Genomic DNA, 21919 nt, shown 5'->3' with positions numbered 1-21919 from the left:
ACCAAAAAAGAAAAAATATAAAGAAATCTCCTACATTCTCTTTTATTTCTTTATTGCTGTCCTCTGTCAAAACTCAGTGGGTAAGACCTTCCCTTGGGTATTTCTATTTTTCGAAATGACCCTTATTGGGTGATAATCACTTTCACTGGAATTACTTGCATGTTGGTTTGGGGCCTGTCCCCCTTATTAGATTAAGCTCAGGAGAACAGGGACTATTTTGTTTGATTCTCTATTCCCAGAATCCTGAATTTTAATGACACACCGTAGGTGCTTAATAAATGTCTGTTGAGAAAAAGTATGAAGGTGTGTTGCTGCTGAGCCAACAGTGGGCTTTTGTTACGGCCTGGCATCTCAGGAGAGACCCAGCTTCCAACAAGGATGGCTCACTGAGGAAGGACTTGTATCTGCCTTCAGTTACCTGCTTTATGAAAACTTTTAAAGGAAAACACAGCAACGAGAGCATTTTTAAAGTAATAAAAAAATAACTCTGAGCTATGGATTTCACAGAAGCACCATCAGACATCTTCTTTCCAACCCCACTCACTGCTTCTTTGGGGAAATGTCTGTTCAGACCCTTTGTCCAATTTGAAAAATTGTGGTAAAACAGGAATAACTTACTATTTGTCCTTTTAATCATTTCTAAATGGTGAATTTCAGTGGCCCAGGGACACTCGCCAGTGAGCAACCACCCCTGTCCATCTCCGGAACTCTTCAGCATTCCAAAACAGCACTCGGTCCCCAGTGAACAGTAGCTCCCTATTCCCGCTTCATCCCAATGCTTATTCCTTCCTCCCTCTCTCCTTCCCATGTTTGTCGCTGCCTCTCTGTGTCACACCGGAGTCATGAGCAACTTCCTAGGCTCGCTTGCTAAGTCAGCTCCCTGCCTCACTTACCATGGAACCCCCTCCTGGGGCTCCTTTCAGTTGCCTCCTCCAGGCTGCCCCAAACAACCACTCCCAAGTAGTGACGTTCAATGACCCTGAGACTGGTAAGAAGGTACAGTTCTGTGGAGACCTTGGAGACAAACAAGGTCTCTCCTTCTAAACTACCGTTGTTTGAAACAGTCCTGGTTGAGAGGACTCCTGCTGGCAGACTCTGTCCAGCCAGAAGTTATTTGCCAGTTTGCCGTCCTGGGAAGGGGGAAATGGCACCCCTGTCCACCTGCTGTCTAGCTCCTGTTTACTGGACTCAAATCTGAATTCCCTAGTGGTTTCATCAAGCAGCAGTATTTTCAGACTACGATATTGAACTTGACTTCAAAAAGGCTTGCTTCTATGAGAACTTCCTTCTCAAACGGTTACGACTTTAAAAACTAAGAGTGAAACTCAAAAGACAGAAGTTTTTAAGGGAACCACATAAAGAGGTTCGTCCTGACCCTACGCTGACCACAAGCTCCAACCTCATTTAAATACGGTGGAGACGCAGAAGAAGAGGATTTGGAGGCGGGCAAACCTGAATTCTAAATCTGTCCAGTCACTTCCCACCTGCTTGAATCTTCAATTGTCCTTTAAGATTTGCTCTTTTCTGGAAAATGGATAAAACCCTTCACAGAGTTTTGTTGAGAAGTAAATGAAATAATGTAGAGCAGGTGTCTGATGCTTAATAATGGTTACTGGTAAGTGTTGGTTCCCTTCCCTTAAAAGAGAAGGGGATAAGTTAAGATTTGGCTTCAGCTTCTGTTTAAATGGGCTTTCAAATAATAATACTGTGCATTTAAATATTCTATGATCTGTATGGCACTCCATCTATGTTGGTAATAAACCCGATTTTGATGCAATTCAGATATTAAAAATGTCAAATACACTTACTTTCATTTCCATATTTGCATATCCTGACCTGTCACTGACAACTAACTATAGGCTGAATTTCTCATTTATTCATGAAAAAGTCTTGACTGTCTCTCATGCTAATAGTCTTTCAAACCCAAATCTTTTATTACGAAAGCATCAACTGCCATCAGCGTCTGATGATCAGTGCCGTAGAAAGCGAACATCATATGAGAGGCCGGATTTCCCATGCTTTAAACTTGAACATCTAGCCCCATTGGGTGTGCTGCCATTGGTAAAGGATTTGGCAACTCTTATTCTTGGCACTCCTCATCTCTCCAGTGGGAACCAAACCCGGTCCCTAACTCATGAGTTTAGTGAATACCTGGCAGCAGGAAGCACACAAGATGGCTGTTTTATTTGGTAGTATTTCATCTATTTTTAATTCCCAGGCTAAGCAACAGAACATGAATATTTTGACAAGGTATACGCAGCATTCGCTAAATATTGGTAGATCACTGTGCTTAGAGCAAACCATGATTTATGGACACTTGTGCATACTGGTCTCGGCTAGCACATGTCTACACTTCCATCTTCAAGACCTTCACCTCTCCTTTCCTGGATCCCACATACACCACAGACAGAAGCAAGAGGCTTATGTTATGAGCTTATGTTAAAAAACAAAAAACAACCCCCCCCCAAAACAAAACTCTTAAAAACTCTTTTCTGTGGAGTGCCTGGGTGGTTCAATGGGTTAAGCCTCTGCCTTTGGCTCAGGTCAGGATCTCAGGGTCCTGGGATCGAGTCCCGCATTGGGCTCTCTGCTCGGCAGTGAGCCTTCTTCCTCCTCTCTCTCTCTGCCTGCCTCTCTGCCTACTTGTGATCTCTCTCTGTCGAGTAAATAAAAAAAAAACTTAAAAAAAAAAAACCCTTTTCTGTGGCAAAGAAATACAATGGGCTTTTCTTTTCAATCTTGACATACTCCTTAGATTTTGCTTTTTTAACGTCTTATGCAAGACCGTCCTTCATGTTGCGGGGGTCAGAGAAGAGCAAAGAAAATACGAACAATAGCAGTCGATCCACACAATCCCTTTCCTCCTGAATTCTCATCACTAGAGTGTTTCTCTGGCCCTTTCAAATATTTTGGTGTCCCAATGACAAATATTGAAAGAATGGTGGAGGAACTACGAAATTATTACTGGAAAAAATATTTGGAGAAAAGAAGGAATCAATTTTAACACCCCTGGCTTTCTTTTAGATTCCTCAAAAACCTTTCTAAAGTCTACAGGAGGAAAGCAAAGCTATTGACTATTCAAAAACAAATGTGTAGTCAACACACCCAAGCTACACTGTGGTTTGGCAGAGGACAGGATGTGGTGGTAGAAGAGTTTTTAACCCTTACGTAACGTTGAGGAGTCACTTAACCTTTCTAGGTCCTTCTCATTGTGCAACGGAAGGTTAGGGACCTTGGGATGGTCTGCCACTGGATCCATGATCTTGGCCAAGCTCCTTGGCTTCTCAAAACTGCCATTTCCTCATCGGCATACTGGGGATAAGAACAGTCCCTTTTAGGGCCATTTTGGGTTTTAATTTTAATTCTGTGAAAGACTTATTAGCACCATGTCATGTCTCCATAAAGGAGAGCTGCTGACAAGTCTGGGTGTTGTCTATGGGCTCTCTACTTTGTGGACCGTTGAATGACCATTTAAAGCACATTCTCAGGAAGGCAGTGTGGTGAAAGGAAAAGCAGTCCTCTAGGAAGGACACAGAGAATTGGGTTCTAGTCCTGGTTCTCTTAATAGTTGTGTGACTTAGATAAGCTGCCCTGATGACGTGGGTCCCTCTTCCAATTTGTAGCTTGCACCATAGCTCTCTTTTGTGTGTTACCAGGGAGGTATGGCAGGATTGTGGTGAATTTGCCCCTATGACTTACTCCTTCCAGGACTAGGAGTCGTCGATGCTGGTCTTGGGTCAGACCTGCCGTGCTTGATGCAGCCGTGACTCTGGGAAAATGGGGGACATTTACAATGTCCAGCTTAATGATGTTGCTTCCAGAAGTGCATTGTGGTATATGGTGACAAGTGTCTGTATTTGATTATGGGAAGCTCATCGATATGTGCTCTGAGAATCCCTAGAAACTCCCAAGTGAAGGGCATGATGATAAGAAGAATATAATTACTGAAAGTCAAAGAGACCAAAAGCACCTGCATATTATACCTGATGTGGAGGCATGCCAGATTCTAAATGCTAGAACAACTATGGTTCTTCCAACATCAGAAAATACCAGTCAACAGATTGGTCCTTCGTGGTACAAATAAAAGGGAAGATGTGTCAACAAGAACCATTCTTTCCATGTGAGTCACTGGAGAGAGGTATGGAAGGTATAGAAGGCTGGTATGGCAGGGTCAAGGAAGTTGGTAAAGGTATTAGAGAAGCTGGAGAAGACCCTTAGAGAGCCCTGAATTTCCCTGATTCTTAATTATTCATCCTTGCCCATACTGTCTGTTTTCATACTATCCCAATCTTCAGTGATGAAGTAGCTTCCTCCCCAGGGAACCTGACCTTGGCCTGTCCCGGCTCATTTCTACCTGCTCACTTGCAGTGGACCAGTGTTTCCTAGTCTCTCATTTAACATCCCACCGGTCTTGCTCTCATCCTGCCCTCCTAGAGCCTCGGCAACCAATCCCTCCATGCCTGCGCGACTTGAGTTTTCCAGTCCTGACCAAACTCACCCTCTCCTTACTCCCGCTCTCTGCAGCGTGGCCTACCGCAGGTCGTTTTGCCCACGTGAGCAAGTGTCCACCCCCTTCCCAGAGATCTAACAAAATCATAGCTGTTCTCTTTGCCTCTGCTGCAGGATAAAGCTCAGAACTGACTCTGAAACTCCCGTCAGAATCACAGAGGCTATTGGGGAAGAGGCTGGAGTCAGGGGGGAGGCACAGAGTCCAGGGGCAGGTAGACCTGAGGTCACATGCTGCTCTAGTACTGAATCGAGCTCTGGCCAATCTAAGCCTTGATTTTGTCACATGTAAAAGAGGCAGAATAGGACCCACCTGGTAGGGTTAAATACGGGAAGGCACATAAGCAGGATGGTGGTGCCTCGTGCCTGTGGGTTCCTTTCCCCTGACCCCACGCCCATCTCCAGCCCTTACACTTCACACTGGTTCTTCTCTGTCAAATTCCCACACATTCCTCAAGACCCACCTCCTCATCCCTTTAGGGGTAAGGGCCCGCCATGGAGTGTGCTTCCCATGGAGTACTGTTTGAGTTTCTGTTTCACTTTGTGACAGTCCCTGATCGCTCCGTTTCTCTGACTAGACAGTAACCCCGGGTAGCGAGCCCTCCTCCACACTGGCGGCCTCCAGAATGATCAGCAGGCTCCGCCACGACTGACCTTGGAGCCATCGCCTCAAGCCCTGTGGCCCAGAGGGAATGCTCGCAGAGGCTGAGAGGCCAGACCGAACGCCAACTGTCTGCGACATGGGGTGGCATCACAGCCAGTCCGTGAAGGAACAGTCGGGGTGGCTGCCGTCCCTCCTCCTCATCAGGCCGCAGTGAGGCTCTCTCCTCCCCATCTGCCCACACAGAAAGCCTGGCAGCTCCCCAAACACACAGGTAGCCGTGCGAGAGGGCGGGCAGCCGTGGCTGGACTTGGGGAGGTAAAAGCCTGTAGATCAAAACTGTACGCTGTTCCTAACAATTTTTTATTAAGACTGAGACCCCGGGGCACCTGGGTGGCTCAGAAGGTTAAGCGTCTGCCTTCGGCTCAGGTCATGATCTCCAGGTCCCGGAATCGAGCCCCAGGTCAGGCTCCAAACCCAACAGGGACTCTGCTTCTCCCTCTGCCTCTCCCCCTGCTTGTGCTCTCGCTCGCTCTGTCTCCCAAATGAATAAATATCATCTTAAAAAATAAAATAAAAAAAAGACTGAGACCCCATTTATCTTTCAATCCTTGAAAATGGATCTCAATTCCTGCCCAGTAGCTCGGCTCTCTTTCCTTAGAGATCTAGAGCCGAAATAAACACGTATACCGGATGAATCGTACATCATTCATGCTGCTCAGAAGAGAAAAACCCCCAATTCGGAAAGTTGGACATGATTTTATTGACATCCACAAAAGCCCATATACTCCTGGGCAAAGAACTTCTCCATCTAAAAAGATCCCCCCCAGCTCCCATCAAAATGCAAAAGAGGGTGGGATTCAAAGTATAATAAGCAGGACGGTTCACCAGGCAGTCAGGTTCCACAGAAGGACCCTTGACATTTTCTCTTCAGCTGTACCAAACTAGAGCTGATTGTGTGTCTTTAGGTGCAATCTACAAAAGAATTCTACCCAAGTGTCTTACCACGAGGTGTAAATTATTCATGAAAAATGGAAATGTACTAGATGACAACACTTACATAACTAACTTAGTCTTCCCTCAGAGTCCGCAGATACATTTATTAATTAAACCTCATGGTCATTTGTCCCGCAAAGCAGTGGCTTTGGAGGCAGAAAACGGAAAGTTCTACTGCCCTCTTCTTTTCTGATTTCTTGAAGATAATTTCTTGAACATAATCTGCGCCTGTTTGGCTCTCTGAGATCCAAGACCCACCTCTCCTCCAAAGATGTTCTGACCACACCTGATGCCAAGTCTGGTTCCCGATGCCCTCGCCACACTGCACAGGGCATTCACACACATCATGCCAAGTAGCTGTGACCAACAGCGCTCGCCGAATGCAAATAACACAATTTCAGAAATTCATTTATTTTTTTTACTTGAAGAGGTAGGGCAGGCTCCCATCTCCACACACCCATGTGCACATGCACATGCACGCGTGCGTACACACACACACATACACACACTCTCTCTCTTACTCACTGCTGCTGTTCTCTACAAAATACTTGATGGGACAATTCTGCCTCATTTGAAGCTACCCAATCCATTCCTGAAATGGAACCTCTTCTGTAGTTAGAACATCGGCAACAAGTCAATGGTGGCTAAGCAGCTTCTGCAGTCTGGAGTCTATTGCCGGGATGGATAGACGTCTCTACCCGAGTACTAGCCATTGGGGCTGGATTCTGACATTTGCTGTCTGGGTCTTTCTGGAGCGCAGTCTAGTTGGGCCCCAGCTGCTCTGCATAATTATCTGTTCCTGGGAACCAGCAAACAGGGAGGAAGGAGGAGTCTGAGCTTCTGTATGTGGAGGCCAGTTACTACTCTGTGTTCAGCAGAGGAATTTCACAGAAGCCTCCTCCCCACCCCCTCCCCTGCAAAGGCTTTGCAGAACCAAGATTTTTCTTATGAAAAAAATAAAAAAATTGAAAAAACAGGCTCCAAATGGGTCAAGTGGTGAATAGTGGGGGATGTTTAATGCCTCCTACATTTATCCAAATATAGTCCTGACAGATGGCTTTGCATAAGAGATTTTTTACAAAACTCTTTGAGATGAGAGTTTAAGTAAAACACGACCTTACCTTTCTAGATTTCTTGGTTAGTACAGGCTAACTTACATATCGGCTAATCCTTATACAAATAGTTTTATATACAATTATTTGTGAGATAGAAGTAAAATCTGATGGTTGGAAGCTTTTTTTCTTCCCTCTCACGTTATCTGTAGCAGGCCTGATAAAACATAACATGAATCCTGCTGCATGTAATTATTTTATTTTTTTGATACAATATTGTTGCCATTGATGATCATATATAGTAAATTTATGCCGGGCAGGTGTGAAAAATGAGATTTTCTGGCTTATCAAATATTCTAATAAATAGAGGGTTATGTGAGTCTATTATTAACTAATTTTCAATAAACTCTTCTCAGGTCAACTTTCTGTTGTTTGGATTTAATCTCTGGGGGAGTGTTCAAACATGTGACAAGACCTAGAGGTCAAAATTTTAAAACCTCAATCATCACTTTCTGTAGATGTGATTTTTTTTTTTTCACATCTTGCCAGAAATAGAATTTGTTTTCACAAGCTTTGAAAGTACTGGTGGGTTGGTTGGTCCATAAAGAGTTTCCTAATAGTCAAGGGTAGGAATTTTTCTTCCCAGCACAGGCTCAGCTCCCAAAATGAATTAGATGGATAACTGCCCTCACTGTCCCCATAAGCCCTCACTGTCGAACATGGGCGATGACTATTCTCACCACGTCTAGAGGGACTCTTTCTTCTGAGCAAAGGCTTGGGGGGTCTTTGAGCTTTCTGGCTCTTAAGTGTCACTGCGGTAAGAAGGGGGAAGCCACACATCAGGGGTAAGCACACTGGAGACATCTGACCAATGAGTGCATTCAACTGCGGTCCCTGAAGGGACTGAGTCCTTCAGGGGCGATTTCCTGTGGCTAACCCTTCATGTCAGCCCCAATTTCTTTTTCTGCCACAGGACATTTACAGGGATGGGTTTTGCCATAGTATGAAAGAGTTTGTCCATTTGTGTTGGGTTCAAAATAACTCTCTCCACGTCAGGGGCAGAGGCAAGGGAGAGGAGGCCTTTACCAGGGGCCACCGCTCAGTTCAGCTCTTGTTAAAACCCCTCACTGGTCTCCACAGACTCTCGCGCCTCAGATCTGTCTGCTCATTTCCCCCAGAGCTCTGTGCTATCACTATCCTCCCGGAAGACCTTCATCGGCCCAATCAGGCAAAAGCCTCTGCCTTGGCATTGAAGGATCAGACCCGGCTGCAGCCAGCCCTACACACTGAAGCCCTGACCCATCAGACTGTTGGATCTCAGCCTCGACTGTACACTTCCCTGCCCGCCTGCGTGTGGGAGCCTGCCCTTCTGTCTTTTGGGCAAAGATGCTCAGAGGAGCGCATGGGTGGAGTCCTTGAAGGACTCAGAGGCTGGAGAAAGCATGTCTACCTGCCGGGGTGCAGGGAGAGCCTTGCCACACAGATCGTATTTTAACTGGGCCTTCAAGGATGTTATCAGGTAAAATGAAGAAACTCTGTATATAGATGAACAGGCTGATACTTAAAATGTAGTTATTTGGAATTTATTTTCTCCCCTTTTGAGACAGATGTAGTTTTGAAATAAAAACCAATAAAGCAATGACAGCACGGACTATTATAAGAATTCAAGTTACAGGAATTTCCATCTGTACTCGTTTTGTTAAATAAAATATCTTACAATATGAAAAAACTGGGTAACCCAGTATACTGAGCGATCTTTATGTCTTTTAATGTATCCTGAAATGAAATCTGTCCCACTATAGGCATCTAGAGCCTTACACATTCTGACCATCTGTGAGGCTGAAACTGACTGATTTACACGGTATTCTCATTTTCCTTTCTGATTTTCCTTGTTACCAAGCCATTTGTTGGCTGATGGGCAGAACTCAGAGTAAAGTCTAGGGCAGTGAGTCACACCGAACAAGCCCATGAGCCCGCTGCACTAGGACTAATGATGAATTCTTTTTGACTTCTTATCTTCCTCCTTCTCATCTTCCGTGTATAGATACTGCTCGTCATTTTCAGTCTCCTCACTGGTTATGATCTCACACAGAATATTCACATATGGTTACATATTACAATTAATAAATATCTGCTAGAAGGTTCTAGGTGGGAGCCGGTTAGTACATCTCCGGCTTGAAGCCAGCCTCTGGCTCAGTTCATCTCCCTGGCTTCGGAGTGACCTTGGTTTGAGCTGAGACCCCTTTACACTGTGTTGCTCTTGGGTCTCACGTGCAAGATAGTTGTAATTGGGGAAAGAAGCGACTTTTGTGTATTTAGAATGAGGAGAAAGATGGTATAGCATGGTGATTAAGATTAAGGCTTCTGGAACCAAACTGCCTAGGATTCAGTTCCAGCAAGAACCTAGATGCTTGACTTTGGCCAACTTAGTTAAACTCTGTTTGGGTTTCACGACCTATAAAATAGAGATGACCAAAGTTGCCCTCATGAGACTGCCGTAAGGAATAAGAAAGTCTATTTGTATATAAATACCCTCTCTCATATCATATAAAACATATGGTATGATATATAATGTAGTATGTAATATGTCATATGAGAGAGAAACCAATAGAATAGTAACAAGTCATTTGTAAATAATAAAACTAGGTAATAGTAAAATTATTAAATACAATTTGTATATTAAGGTCCAAAGAAGTCGTTGATAGTAAATGTGTTTATTGTATTTTTGTTTCCATATTTATGCCCAGTGCCAAACAATCAGAATAATTGTTTTATAGTTCCCCAAAGTATTTGGATTTTGTCTTTGTTGAATTTCAAGCTTCAAGTCTAAGTTCAGCTGAAACTTTCATTGCCGGCACCTCCAGGAAGCCCTGAGGATAGAATTTACAGCTCTGTGGCTTGTTCATCTTGGCTCACCATGGGCTGACATGTAAAGGAAACTGGACTGAGGATCTGTCTTGGGATGTTCTGGTCTAACTTCTGTTGTCTATGAATGACTTGGATCTAATTACACATACCTATGAGGTTTGTACTATTTGAACCGACAGTCTAAATTGATCCAGTGAACTGAAAGACTGTCAAAACTCCAGCATATTTTGTGTTAAAGACAGATCACTCCACGAAGGAAAAAGGAGACAGGATGCTTAGCACACCCTGAGGTCTGAAATTCCTACCTCTGCTTGCCAAGTGTGCTGGTGTCTGCCTTTCTATCATCCCAGAATTTGGGTCCAGCAGAACAACAAACAGTGTGACCACAGATCTGCAGGATCTCGGGGCTAGAAGGGACTTCGGAGGTGACCTAATGCCGGGCTTCTTTCACAAAGGAGGAAACAGACCTACTGCATTTAAATGACACTTCGTTCATGCAGATATGATTCCATTTGAGTTTAAAGGGTGAAATTAACAAAAGGATAGTTTGTCATGTCACAGTCATTAGCAATCTCTGACTTCAGGAGCTCTGGAAAGATTTCTAAGTCCTTTTGCAGCTGCTTTGGTCTTTGAAACTTGTTGAAATTACGTAAAACATATTACGCCTGAAAAATTTATATTTATGATTATTTCTTTTTCTGTGGTTTTCATCAAGAGCTGCTAAAGGGTTTCTCCTCTTCATCACTTAAGTGCAATCCAGCAATTCTTACATCCGATAAACTGCAAAATGCAGGGTCTAGGATTCTTGAAGCTACTGTCTGGTACCTCTTTAATAATATTTCTTTAAGTGTAATTGAAGTTAAATCTGTTAGTTCCTTTACCAACCACAACCTCTAAAGTGATGTATTTTAGCTTCTGCGTGTCCCAGATCCCTCCTCTTGCTTCCCTACACACAAACCTACACATATATGCCCACAAACTCTCCAATTTTTTTTCCACCAAAGGGAGCCCCCAAAATCATTAGGCTGGAAGAAATATTTATGATATGTGATTAAATATTTATCGTAACAACGGAATTTATCCTCAAACTCCAAAGTATTCCTTCATTTTGACTTCCTTTCCATTCTTAGGAAAGGTTTCTCAGTATTAGAAGGGCTTGACTTGCTGGGCGCCCAAGTGGCGCAGCCAGTCACGTGTCTGACTCTTGGTTTCAGCTCAGGTCCTCATTTCAGGATCCTGAGATCAAGCCCCACGTCGGGCTCCGCACTCAGCACGGAGTCTGCTAAAGTTGGTCTCTCGCTCTGCCCCTCCCTGCTGTGTGCTTGCTCCCACAGGTAATCTCCCTCTCTCGCTCTCTCCCTCTCTAAAATAAATAAAGGCGTCCCTAACTTGCCATCATAATGAATACTACTATGTTATAGATGTCCTCTTATGAAAGGACTTTGTCACAAAAATTCTGTCAAAAAACCACAAAAATGTGGTTCAAGAAGACAGGACTTACACATAAATATCCAAATTTCTAGCTTCCTCATAACGAACGAGCAAATGAAGGGGGTGCTCTGAGCCCCGTAACGGAAGGATGCAAGTGTCCTCTCTCTCTTCCATCCCATCATATCCTGTGACTCTTCCCAGCTAAGAAACGTATTTGCTATTCTTCGTTATATCTGTTTGGAGGCTGAGTTGGCTTTCCTTAGAGGCAACCTGGCCTTTCTGAGGTGGCAGGTGAAGAGCTAAAGAATTAGCAGCAGTTTGTCTCTGCCTCTGAGGGCACATGTGGGATTGCCCCCACCCCTCCTCCTTTCCTCCTTCATCTCAATTCAGAGGACACAGTCAGACCGACCAGGGCGTTTCCCTAGTGTTCCTTCATTCAAGTGCACTCACACTAGTCTTCCCAGGGATGAAACCTACGGCCCTGGAATCACTCATTCACTTGAATGTAGAAAGTATGAATCAGCCTTTCCCCCCGCCGTAGAAGGCAGCATGGAACCTACCACTGATGCCCCGACATGATCTCTCCCAATTTCTCCCATTAGCTCGGATCTTCCCTCCCGCTCACTCCTATGTCTCTATCTTTTACCAATAAAGTTGATTAAAACAAAAATTAAGCTAAAAACAAAGCCAAAACCATTGCTCTTGTATGAAGGGCAAGCATGCGTAATAATGCGTTTCTCTAGGCGAGCTCGGGCGGGTCGACACTCGCCCATCTTGATGCGCAGCTCCTGTGCCAGGAGCACAAGTCTGTGAGCTGGCTGGCTGGGGTTAGGGGTACAGTCAGCCTGTGATTACAGAGTGGAAAATGGCCAATTGGTTCTCACTGAGAAACAGGACATCCACGGTCTTCCTGGCACGTGCGTTAAATCAACAGAGTTAAATGGCCCTACTCAGTTATATCCAGCCTTTGTGAACTCAGCGCCCCGCGCCCCTCTTCCAGCACGCCTTGGCTCTTACGCCAGAATCTGGACCAGTTGTGAAGTGGGAACCAGTGACTCTGGGGACACAAGCGACCAAGGTGAGATGTTGGCAAGCATCATTCAGACCTTAAATTTGACACGAAGGCAAAAGGGGAGACTTCTAAGAGGAGAATTTTCTTTTTCCTCCCCAACAGAGATCACGGGGTCTGAATGAACTGAATCGAAATAGAGCCAGTTTTCAAGCACCCACGGGCGAGCTTTTACGATTTTTCTCTGGCAATTCACAAACCACTGGATACGTAAATGCTGTACTAAAAGGAATTGAAGCCTGTCAGGTTAATTACACAATATTAGGTACGAAAACAAACAGTGCAACACAAAACATAGCTACATCATTATTTGCAGTAAATGTTAACTCTAAATAAGTGCAACCTGTCCATAAATGCTTGCTATAAACTAATTAAAAAAATAAAATTTGATGGATAAACATGAAAAAAAAATTCTCACTGAGAATTTTTTTTTTAAATATCAGCACTCATTTAGAGTTTGGGATTTGTGAAAGAAAGCTTTAAAAGGAGCAAACCTGATTGGCTGTGGCTGTTGCTGCGAAGGGGACACTTGTTGCAGGAGTTGTTGCTGCAGAGACAGTGGCTGACGTAGCGCTGTGCATCATGGGTACTTTCAGGAGGGGAACCATGGGAGCAATGAACAGGAGGGTGTAGCATTATGGTAATAGAAGTGGTATTTTGGCATGGTGAATATCAGAGCAGCAAGCCATCATGGGTTAAACCAGCAGATGGCATGCAATCACAATGCAAAGCAAGGAAGCATGGGAGAGAAATAAAAAAGGGAAAATAGCTTATTACAAGTACAATTAAAGGAAGTTTTAAAACATAATCAGTGATTCCCAGAAAGGCCAAAGCAGACTACTTTGGTTGATGTATTTATTGACATTTTTACTTATGATAATTTATCATTCCCAATTTGGAGCCTACGGTAGTAGATACTAATAGGTTTCTTCCAAAAATGTGAACTGTAACGTCCAAAGAAGTAAGACTATGGAATACTCGGCTTTTGTCATTCTAAAACATCCAAGGCTCAACATGTAGGCCTAATTTGGGGTAGGATGGTCTCTGGAATTAACTGCCGTTCAATTGAACATTTTGTCAATCAGGGACCGCTTTTTTTGAACTGAAATTGCTGGAGGTTGGGGTTTATCCTGGATTAATAAACAGTACAGCAAAAATCATGGCCTTGATATAAATTCTAACGTAGTTACTGCAAAATAGCCAGGCAAATTTGGCCGATGTTTATTTCTCTTTATTCTAAATGGAACACATCCATATGTCCTAAAGACAGACTTTTGTACCAAGGCACTGGATGTGTAGAGATACTGATATGGTATTAAAATTTAACATCTAAGGCGGGGGTGGGCTACGGTCAAAATAATCACCACAAATAAATTGACACTTATAATTAAAAAGGATGCTGAAACAAGGCAATTCAGACAGTTGTTTTCAAAATACATCCATTTATAATTTTTAAAAATAAATACTTCTGGGAAACTCTGATAACTCTAACACACAGCAAAGAGGAGATAAAGGCACACCACTATGAAACTTTAAAACATTGATGAAATTAGCCTGCCTTTCTGATAAAGTCAGCTTTTTTTTTTCCTCTTACACTAAACCGTATAAACTCTAAAGAGAAACAAAATACAGATCATTAAAAAGCAGTACTTGTGGTTTTATGTCTGGCAGTGGCTGTTCTAGCACAGTGGTTATTCTGGTCACATTAAAACGATTATTTTCTTAAATAATACAAAAGTACATCTTAAAAAAACCTATACATTAACTCTAAAGCCAAATAAAGCCTTCAGAGCTACCATCGCCTAAAGCATTTCTACCATCTCTGAAATAAATTTCAAGCAAGTGAAGGTACTGTACATAATAGAAAAATACAAATAAAAAAAGGTTGAAACCTACCAATACTGGTAGCGGGAGTCATGCACAAAACTGACCCTGCGTGTCATGCAATGGCAGGTGGAAAAAGTGAATAAAGGGAAAGAAACAGGTTAGCGGTTTAGAGTTAACATTCAAAGTGAGATTGAAGCACAACCAGAAATCAGTAGGGTTAGTTAACACAGTCCTTAGAGTTATTCACGTTTTTAGTATAGAGACAAATATCTCTGACTTGTTGGAAGCCAATATTACTCAAAGCTCACTCCTTTGATACTTTTCACTCTTTTTACTTGGCTCCATCGACATGATTCTTCTAAAGAATGGCATGTGACAATGTCGAGTGTCCTTCCTTTAAGACCTCCAAGTATCGTACAGACCTCATCGAGGTAAACCTCCAAGGTAGGAAGTGGGTATTTTACAGATGAAAAATCTGAGGCACAGTAACTACTCCAAGGTCATGCATAGTGGGGACCTAGGGTAAGGCTGGAAATAGAATTCTACTCCTAAATCCAGGTCAGGGTTTGTATTCGTTGGATTACACTGACCTTATTGCATTAAACATGTGTTTGCTTGTTTGGTTGTTTCGTGTTAAAAACAATGTGAAAGTCAAAACAGTAGCTAAGACTCTGTATCCTCTAAATCAAAGCCTCACGGGTCAGGTGACTTTTAGATGATTGCCTGGAAGCCCTATAGCACAGGGAGGGAGACTGATGTTCTTGTGACAGAACGACCTGGCTGTGTACATGATCTGTTTTCATCACAATAAAGGAGCCTAAAGAGCGTAGAGGCAAAACCCTACAGAGCTGGGGCAGACTTAGGACTGGGCTAGCGACTGTGTCATGGCAGCTGTTAGGTGAACCCTGAGGGAGATCTTTGGCAAAACTCCTAGGAAATCTCAGGTTGGTGTCGAAGTGGCAGGGGGAGGGAGGAAGATTTCAATCCCTCCGGGGAAGAGCTGCCTTCCCTGGGGTGGCCATATTAATGTACTTGAATCTGTAAACTCTGACCCTGAAGAAAAATGTATGTGGTAAAGCACTGAAAAACGGAATTATCTACTTCTGGTTCAGTTCCTTAGGCTAAAAATCAAGGTACTCTGAGGATTACCTACCTGAAGATGGGGTATCATGGAGGTGACAGAGGATTCGTTTTTAATGAATGAATGAAAAGTCTCTAACAAATGGGTGAACCCATTTAGGGTTTTAGAACTGCCCTCTGAGATACCAGGTGAAGAATGTGAGAGGCGTAGACCTGTGTTCTCTCTGCCGCACTGTCCACACCTGAGAGGTACTTTCTGCCTGATCTGTATTTGGGTCAGGCTAAGTTAACCAGTCAGGGACAGAGGCTATTTATTAATGGACTCTTCAGCAAACATGTGCTAATGAATCCTTTACACGCACACACACGCACACACACACTCCTCACAATCCTTCTCTTTCTCCAGCCCTATCTTTCTAATCTTCATAAACAAACTTCTGGACAGTTGCCTGCTCATAAATTTTCACTTCCTTGATCCACATGCTCTTCAACCTTCTCCAAGTTGACTTCCATATTCAGATCTCTCCTCCAACTGCTAATGTCCTCAAGAACTCCCTCTTTTTGCAGTCAGTAGGATCTCTTCCATCTTCATCTAATGCGAATTTGCTAACATTTAGCACTTGGCCACTCCCTCCATAATAAACCACACTTTCCCCTTGGATTTCTAATAGCACCCCACCCCGTTCTCCCCTCCCACATGCACAGACACACACACAGTCTACATCTTACATGCTAGAGCTTTTCAGGACTCAGTTCTGGTTCCTTTTCATCTACTCTGTGCTTTTTCTGGGCCTATCATTCAATCCAGCATTTAAATACTATCTATAAGCTCAAAGCTTCCAAATTTATGCATCTACCTTCCCTCTTGAAGTTCCCTGCTCCGGCTCACCAATAAGCCAAAGCAATCCTCTTTCTAAAATGAATCTTATATTGGTCTGTCTGTACATCTCCACTGCCACTCTTCAGGTCCTGATCGCCATTATCTCTAGGCTGGGCCATGTCATGATGTCCGAACTGGTCTTCCTGCTCACTTTTCTGTCCCCTGCCTACTCTGCTCCACTCTTCACCTTTCTAAATACAGGTCTGTTCACTTCTCTGCTGGAAATGATTCACTGCTTTTTCATTGCGTTTAGGATAAAGACCCCCTATGGTTCACTCTCTGACTATCTCCCCAGCTCCATTCCAAACGCTTCTCTGAGGGCGGGCACCGTGACCCAGGCAGATTAGCCTTTCATTTCTTTGAACTGAACACATCACACTTTTGTCCTACTTTTGGGCTTCCCACAAGCTGTCCCCTGTGCCTGGAATAATCTTCGTCCCACTCTTTTCATCTTCCTGGTCTCAAGGTACGTATCAATTCTTTAGAAAAACCATTCCATTGTTCCTTTACCTATCTCCATCTGCCATTTATATCAGTTTATTATTTTCAAGCTTACTGAACTCTACTCTTCCAGTTGTTGGCCTTATAAAGCATTTAAGTTATATATTTATACTGACATTTATTGGACATCTCTCTTCCTCTCCTGTCAACTCTGGGAGGGCAGGACTCATGTTGGTCTAGGTTTCCGGGGCCCAGATTGACAGGGGATCAATCGGTTGAGTAAGGGTCCTTAGTCATCAGTGAGTGGAATGGGAGCACTTGGTTCCTAAAATGTATGAAAGCGCCTACCTCGTCAGTGACTTCATTTTAAAGAAAACCGTGGCTGGGTTCAAAGTCATCCCTATACAAATTCTGCTATTCTCTTGCATTCCAGTGTGGGGGGTGGGGCGCAGTTCTTTCCTGTGTCATGGCTGTGAATGTCCCAGGGTTGCAAACCACCACCACCAGCCTCTGTAGCCACGCTGACCTGGGACTGAACAAGTGACTTTAGCTTCAGTTCAGGATGTGGTTGAAATGCTTGACCAAATTCATGTGATGAGCCCCTCACCCACCGTGGTCTGAAAGTGATAGAAATATTAGAAATGCATAGCTTTGGCTGTGCATGGCTTTCTGACTCAGTGTCAGATTCTGCTCCCTGTCTTTTCTGCTCTGCACCCTCTTCCTACTCCTTCAGGACTTCGCTCTGCAGCTAACATGAACAGCTTGCAATCCCTCAAATACGTTCTGCCCAACCTAGGCTCTCCCCCGCCGGCCTGGGATGCTTTTCTGCCACTGCTAAAAATCTTCCTTTCCAAGTCCTAAGCAAATTTCTTCTCCTTCGAACAGTCGCTTCTTTCTCAATTTCCCTTGTCCCCATCACCCACTGCACCTGCTGACGGCCTGAACACTCTGCTTTTCTCTGTACTCTCAAATAGCTTTGCAAGTGGCCCAAGGGGCCCTTTACGCTCAGCACTGTATTGGTTTTTCCTAGTTCTGAACTCCTTTGTATTCTCATTACTGCGTCTGGAAGTCAGAACTTTCTCTGTGTTCAGGAACTGATTGCCCAATTAAGGGGGGGCATAAATTTTGCTATCATTGTACAGGTCCAGTTTCCACCAAACACGGACAAATCTTTCACCAAGGTGTGTGATAGAAAACCTTATGTAACCTTATGATTTCGGATCATTAGGCAATAATAATACTAGCGCTTTTCCTTGTTTTACTTATGCTGTGCATGCAAGATAATGAAATAAATCAAAGAGGGACTCAGTGGGTCTTTCTGTTCTGAGCAGCTGAAGCATTCCATTAAGGCACTAATTCTATCCACAGAAACTTCTCAACTGTTCTCTGCTGCGGTTGCACAAATATTTCAACTCTTGAGTCTGTGAGTCAGGATTCTTTGCATATTTCCACGCATTATGTATTCACCCTGCAGCACAGACACACGGCCTCAGTTTTCCCATCTGCAAAATGCAAATAGTCATGCCTGCCACTGGCAGAACTATCTTGAAGAATAACGAGACAATGCCTATAAGAACACTTACGGTAACATGATAAACCTGTCAGAGAAATGCCGAGAATTATTACCCTGCTGTTTTTGTGAGTGTGTGTGGTTTCTGCCACTGGCCTAATGCAGCGAAGAGAAAGTATTAACTCCTGGATTAAAATAATCCCTATCAAAAAAGGAGACAAGGAAAAGTCTCACCCACTACAAACGTGCTAGGGCATCAGCCAAGGTGATAATTATATAAGCATGGTTTTGGAGAAGAATCCCATATTTTGAAGAGTGTTTTATATTCCTATCTCCACATCCTGAAGGCTGAATTCCTAAAATCCAAATTCACATGGTGTCAATGTATGATATCGTATATGATATACGATATACGTATATCATATACGATATCATATACCGTATGATGGCAAAACTCCACTGTGTGGAAGAGACGGCAGGTGGACTGTGAGGTTCATGTCCCACGGTCTGCAAATACTGACCCCTTATGTCATACACCTGCAACGAATTCAATGTGATATACTAATTATACCTCAGTGAAAAAAAAAAAAAGAAGGAAAAATTAGGGATCTTAAAAAAAACAACCCCCAGATTTTCACTATGAATGGCCTTTCAGAAAAGGGTAACCTCCAGGAGTATGTAAGATGTTCCGTGTTTCATATATATGATCATTGTTGACAGAAAGTACTTACAGAAAAATCAAAACCTGTCCGTTTAAAAATAATGGGCCCATCTTCTACCAAATTGCAAAAATGATTTTTGAACATCGTTACTTAATTTGCAGAGATTTAAGACAACGGTGATTAACAATGAATGATTATAGTCATTACTGTTTTAAAATTGAGTTGAAAATGTGGTTTATGAGTAAGAAAGCCCAAAATAAAACTATAACCAAAACAAACACTGAGATTTCTGTTGGGGATTTAAATGGAGGAACGATTATGCTAACTTCTTTTTGATTAAATTGTTTTCTCTTTCATCATTTAAGAAAAACATGGGAAAACTTCTTAGAAGCTGAAATACCGTTTCAAAGCACGATAGCCATGTAGCTGTTCACTATGATACTGATATCATGTTACAGATGGAAACACTTATAATTCATGGAATGAAATAGACTAGAACCCACTTTTGGGCTCCCAAAGTCCACACAACCCTGGGAGGCCGGACAAACTGGGACAGTTTTTTAAAGGGTCCAGCAGGGGGCAGAAGTGCACAACCACAGCAGCCCATACAGCCTCCCGGTCCTAGATGCAATCATTTCATCAATAATAATCAGGTCATTGCATAAGGGATGTTTATCCATTCTTGCTTTGGAAGTCTTTAAATGGTTTCCAGGTGAAAGATTTTTTAAATGAGGATTCCTACAGTGATTTAACAGAGCTGTCATTATTGGACTGAAGTGTTAAAAATGAGTTAGAGGCCTTCAGACTTTCACACAACTTAGGTCCGAGGTTTCAAAGGCATTGCCAGGAAATGGTAGTGAAACTGCTACCCAATCTCCAGAAACACATTTGTCCTTTGATGCTTAACCCCTCGGTACATTCCTCCCACATTCTTTTCTCCTAAGATATCTAGTGATGAGGTTTATGAAGTAAGACACTCAAGGAAATCATGGAAGACCTCGAGGTAAGTTAACCCACTATAAATTATTTTACAAACATGTTCCATCCAGGGGATTACAAGTACAAGTCCTGCGGTGCTATAAACCTGCTCTGAAATGTCACTGGCTAAGGCTGTAATCCACCAGGAGGGAAGCCCAGTTAAGCACTGACATAGAGACTCACCCTACAGGTCTGTAAGTCTCCTTAAGAGAAGAGCAGAAGTGAGATATGAAAACTAAACACTAAGAACAATTTGCTTACATGACTTATATGTTTACTATAATAAATATCATTAATAGGTTGATCACTGTTTTCAAAGTATAGTTTTTATACAAAAAACACCACAGAAAAATTTCTTCTACTCCCTCCTATATTAATTCCTAATAGGCTACAGGATTTAAAGAGAAGGATAATAGACCTGAAAATTCCAACCACGTGGATTAGGACCAACAAGCTCTTTGTGATAAAATTGTTGTTCATCTGTATTTACCTTCGAGTCACTCTCAAGGGGTGACAATTTGGACTTCAAAACTAAGAACTGAATGGACAGTCTCCTCACAAAAGCCCAAGTCATTCTCTGGTTCTTTAGTTTTTGAATACTAGGAAATTTTATTTATTTTGAGACTATCGTCCTGCTTCTCACGCAGACCAAGAAAGTCAAAACCATGATCCATTTAAGGTGACTCTGTGCTAGATGGTGTACGTAGGTCTGTGGTCGGGGAGGTGGGTGAAAAATGGGGGAGGGTTACCATGCATTATGCCTTTGTTTCTTCACTTCTATCTGCTGGTTTATAAGTCTGCCAAGCTCTACGGAGGACTCTGTGATGCCACGTGTGGAAGCTGGGTAGTGCCATGTCATGGGACGTTGGCTGGACTGGTCACAGGGACACTAGGTGCCGGCTCTTTGTGCCACCTTGGGAAGTCACCTCCCACTTAGGGGGCCTCAGTTTTGTCATCTGTAAAACAATCGCCTGCCTGAGGAGATCATGAAGAATCCTCTAAGCTTCAAGATTCTGTGATTAACAGAATTCATCTCTTAGTGGAATGATGCAGTTAATGGACCTTAGCAGTTACTGTTATCAGGCATTGGCTTAGAAACCGAGGATACGAGCTTTATCTACTTGTGCGCTTGGTGAAGTTGAGAAGGATGGCGAAAGAGAGAGGATGAATGTCAAATATGAATAGAGGATTGCTTTAATTTGAATAGCCTTGTCTTTTTTTTTCTTTTAGTGCTCGGAACAGGAATAGAAAAAAAAAACAGGTTAGTACTTACTGCAATTACTATTTTTAGGTCATTCAGGGTTAAAGACAAAATCTCAATGGTCACACAGAAAAAGTCTCGTTGACATAAACGATTTTACACAGCATGTGTAAATGCGAGAAACCAAAAGGCCTCCCTGCTCCCTGCCTCTCACGGGTTCGGCCTGTCACTGGACTCTACAAAATATTTGGCTGTAGGAGCCGAGCAGCCTTTCGCTCGCATTCCGAGCACAGTACAACTAGCTCGATAGCTTAGGACAATGACGAGTCTCAGGCTGTACTGACTGTACCTTTCCAAGCAAACTAGATGCCACCGAACAGCTTAAAGGAATGAGAAGGAAGCACATGACCGGAAGGGCACACGGACACGGACTTGGAACTGTCGGGGCACGCACCTGTCGGGATAAACGCCGCGTGCTGCTGCAGCTGCGCACTGGTGAGAGCCTGCTGGTAGTGCAAGACGCTGGGGTTGAAGACCGTGCTGGCACCGTTGCTTTTTTCAAGTGCTTGTCTCTTTGGTAAGGGATGAAGAGCACCAGGAGGAAAGGCCTAGAGGCAGAGAATGGGATAAGACATGTATAACTCAAAGTAACCACACCTCCAGGGTCCGCAGAGATCATCAACTAAGACATTCTTTTTCAAAATGACAGCTAAGGAGATGCCTGTGCCATGCACCTTAATTTAAACAGCGGCAATGTCGGGTGAGTGAGGATTCGTTATTGGAGAGCGAAAGCATGATTTCTGTAACCCAAAACGGT

At 43.3% G+C, this 21919-nt stretch overlaps 1 protein-coding gene and 1 long non-coding RNA gene across 9 annotated transcripts in view; one reads left to right on the top strand and one right to left on the bottom strand.

The window, feature by feature from the left end:
• The window catches only part of LOC309848803, a 492271-nt gene extending 470634 nt beyond the window's left edge, over window positions 1-21637 (top strand). The window contains exon 2 of the long non-coding RNA XR_014303297.1: window positions 15737-21637. This is a non-coding gene — a long non-coding RNA (uncharacterized lncRNA). The remainder of the gene's footprint in view (window positions 1-15736) is intronic.
• The window catches only part of MBNL2 (muscleblind like splicing regulator 2), a 156751-nt gene that overhangs the window by 12456 nt on the left and 122376 nt on the right, over window positions 1-21919 (bottom strand). For 2 of the 8 annotated variants that reach the window (XM_082700783.1, XM_082700787.1), the window contains 3 exons: window positions 21557-21710; window positions 14420-14455; window positions 13018-13112 (listed from right to left, as the gene is read on the bottom strand). In XM_082700783.1, the coding sequence (XP_082556909.1) occupies window positions 13018-13112; window positions 14420-14455; window positions 21557-21710 (285 nt within the window). The remainder of the gene's footprint in view (window positions 1-13017; window positions 13113-14419; window positions 14456-21556; window positions 21711-21919) is intronic. The other 6 variants (XM_082700782.1, XM_082700785.1, XM_082700786.1 and 3 more) reach the window with 3 other exon arrangements.

The sequence above is a fragment of the Mustela nivalis genome (genome assembly GCF_964662115.1).
Source record: "Mustela nivalis genome assembly, chromosome: 15".
NCBI classification, from domain to species: domain Eukaryota; kingdom Metazoa; phylum Chordata; class Mammalia; order Carnivora; family Mustelidae; genus Mustela; species Mustela nivalis.
This window is presented reverse-complemented; position numbering and strand designations above follow the sequence as displayed.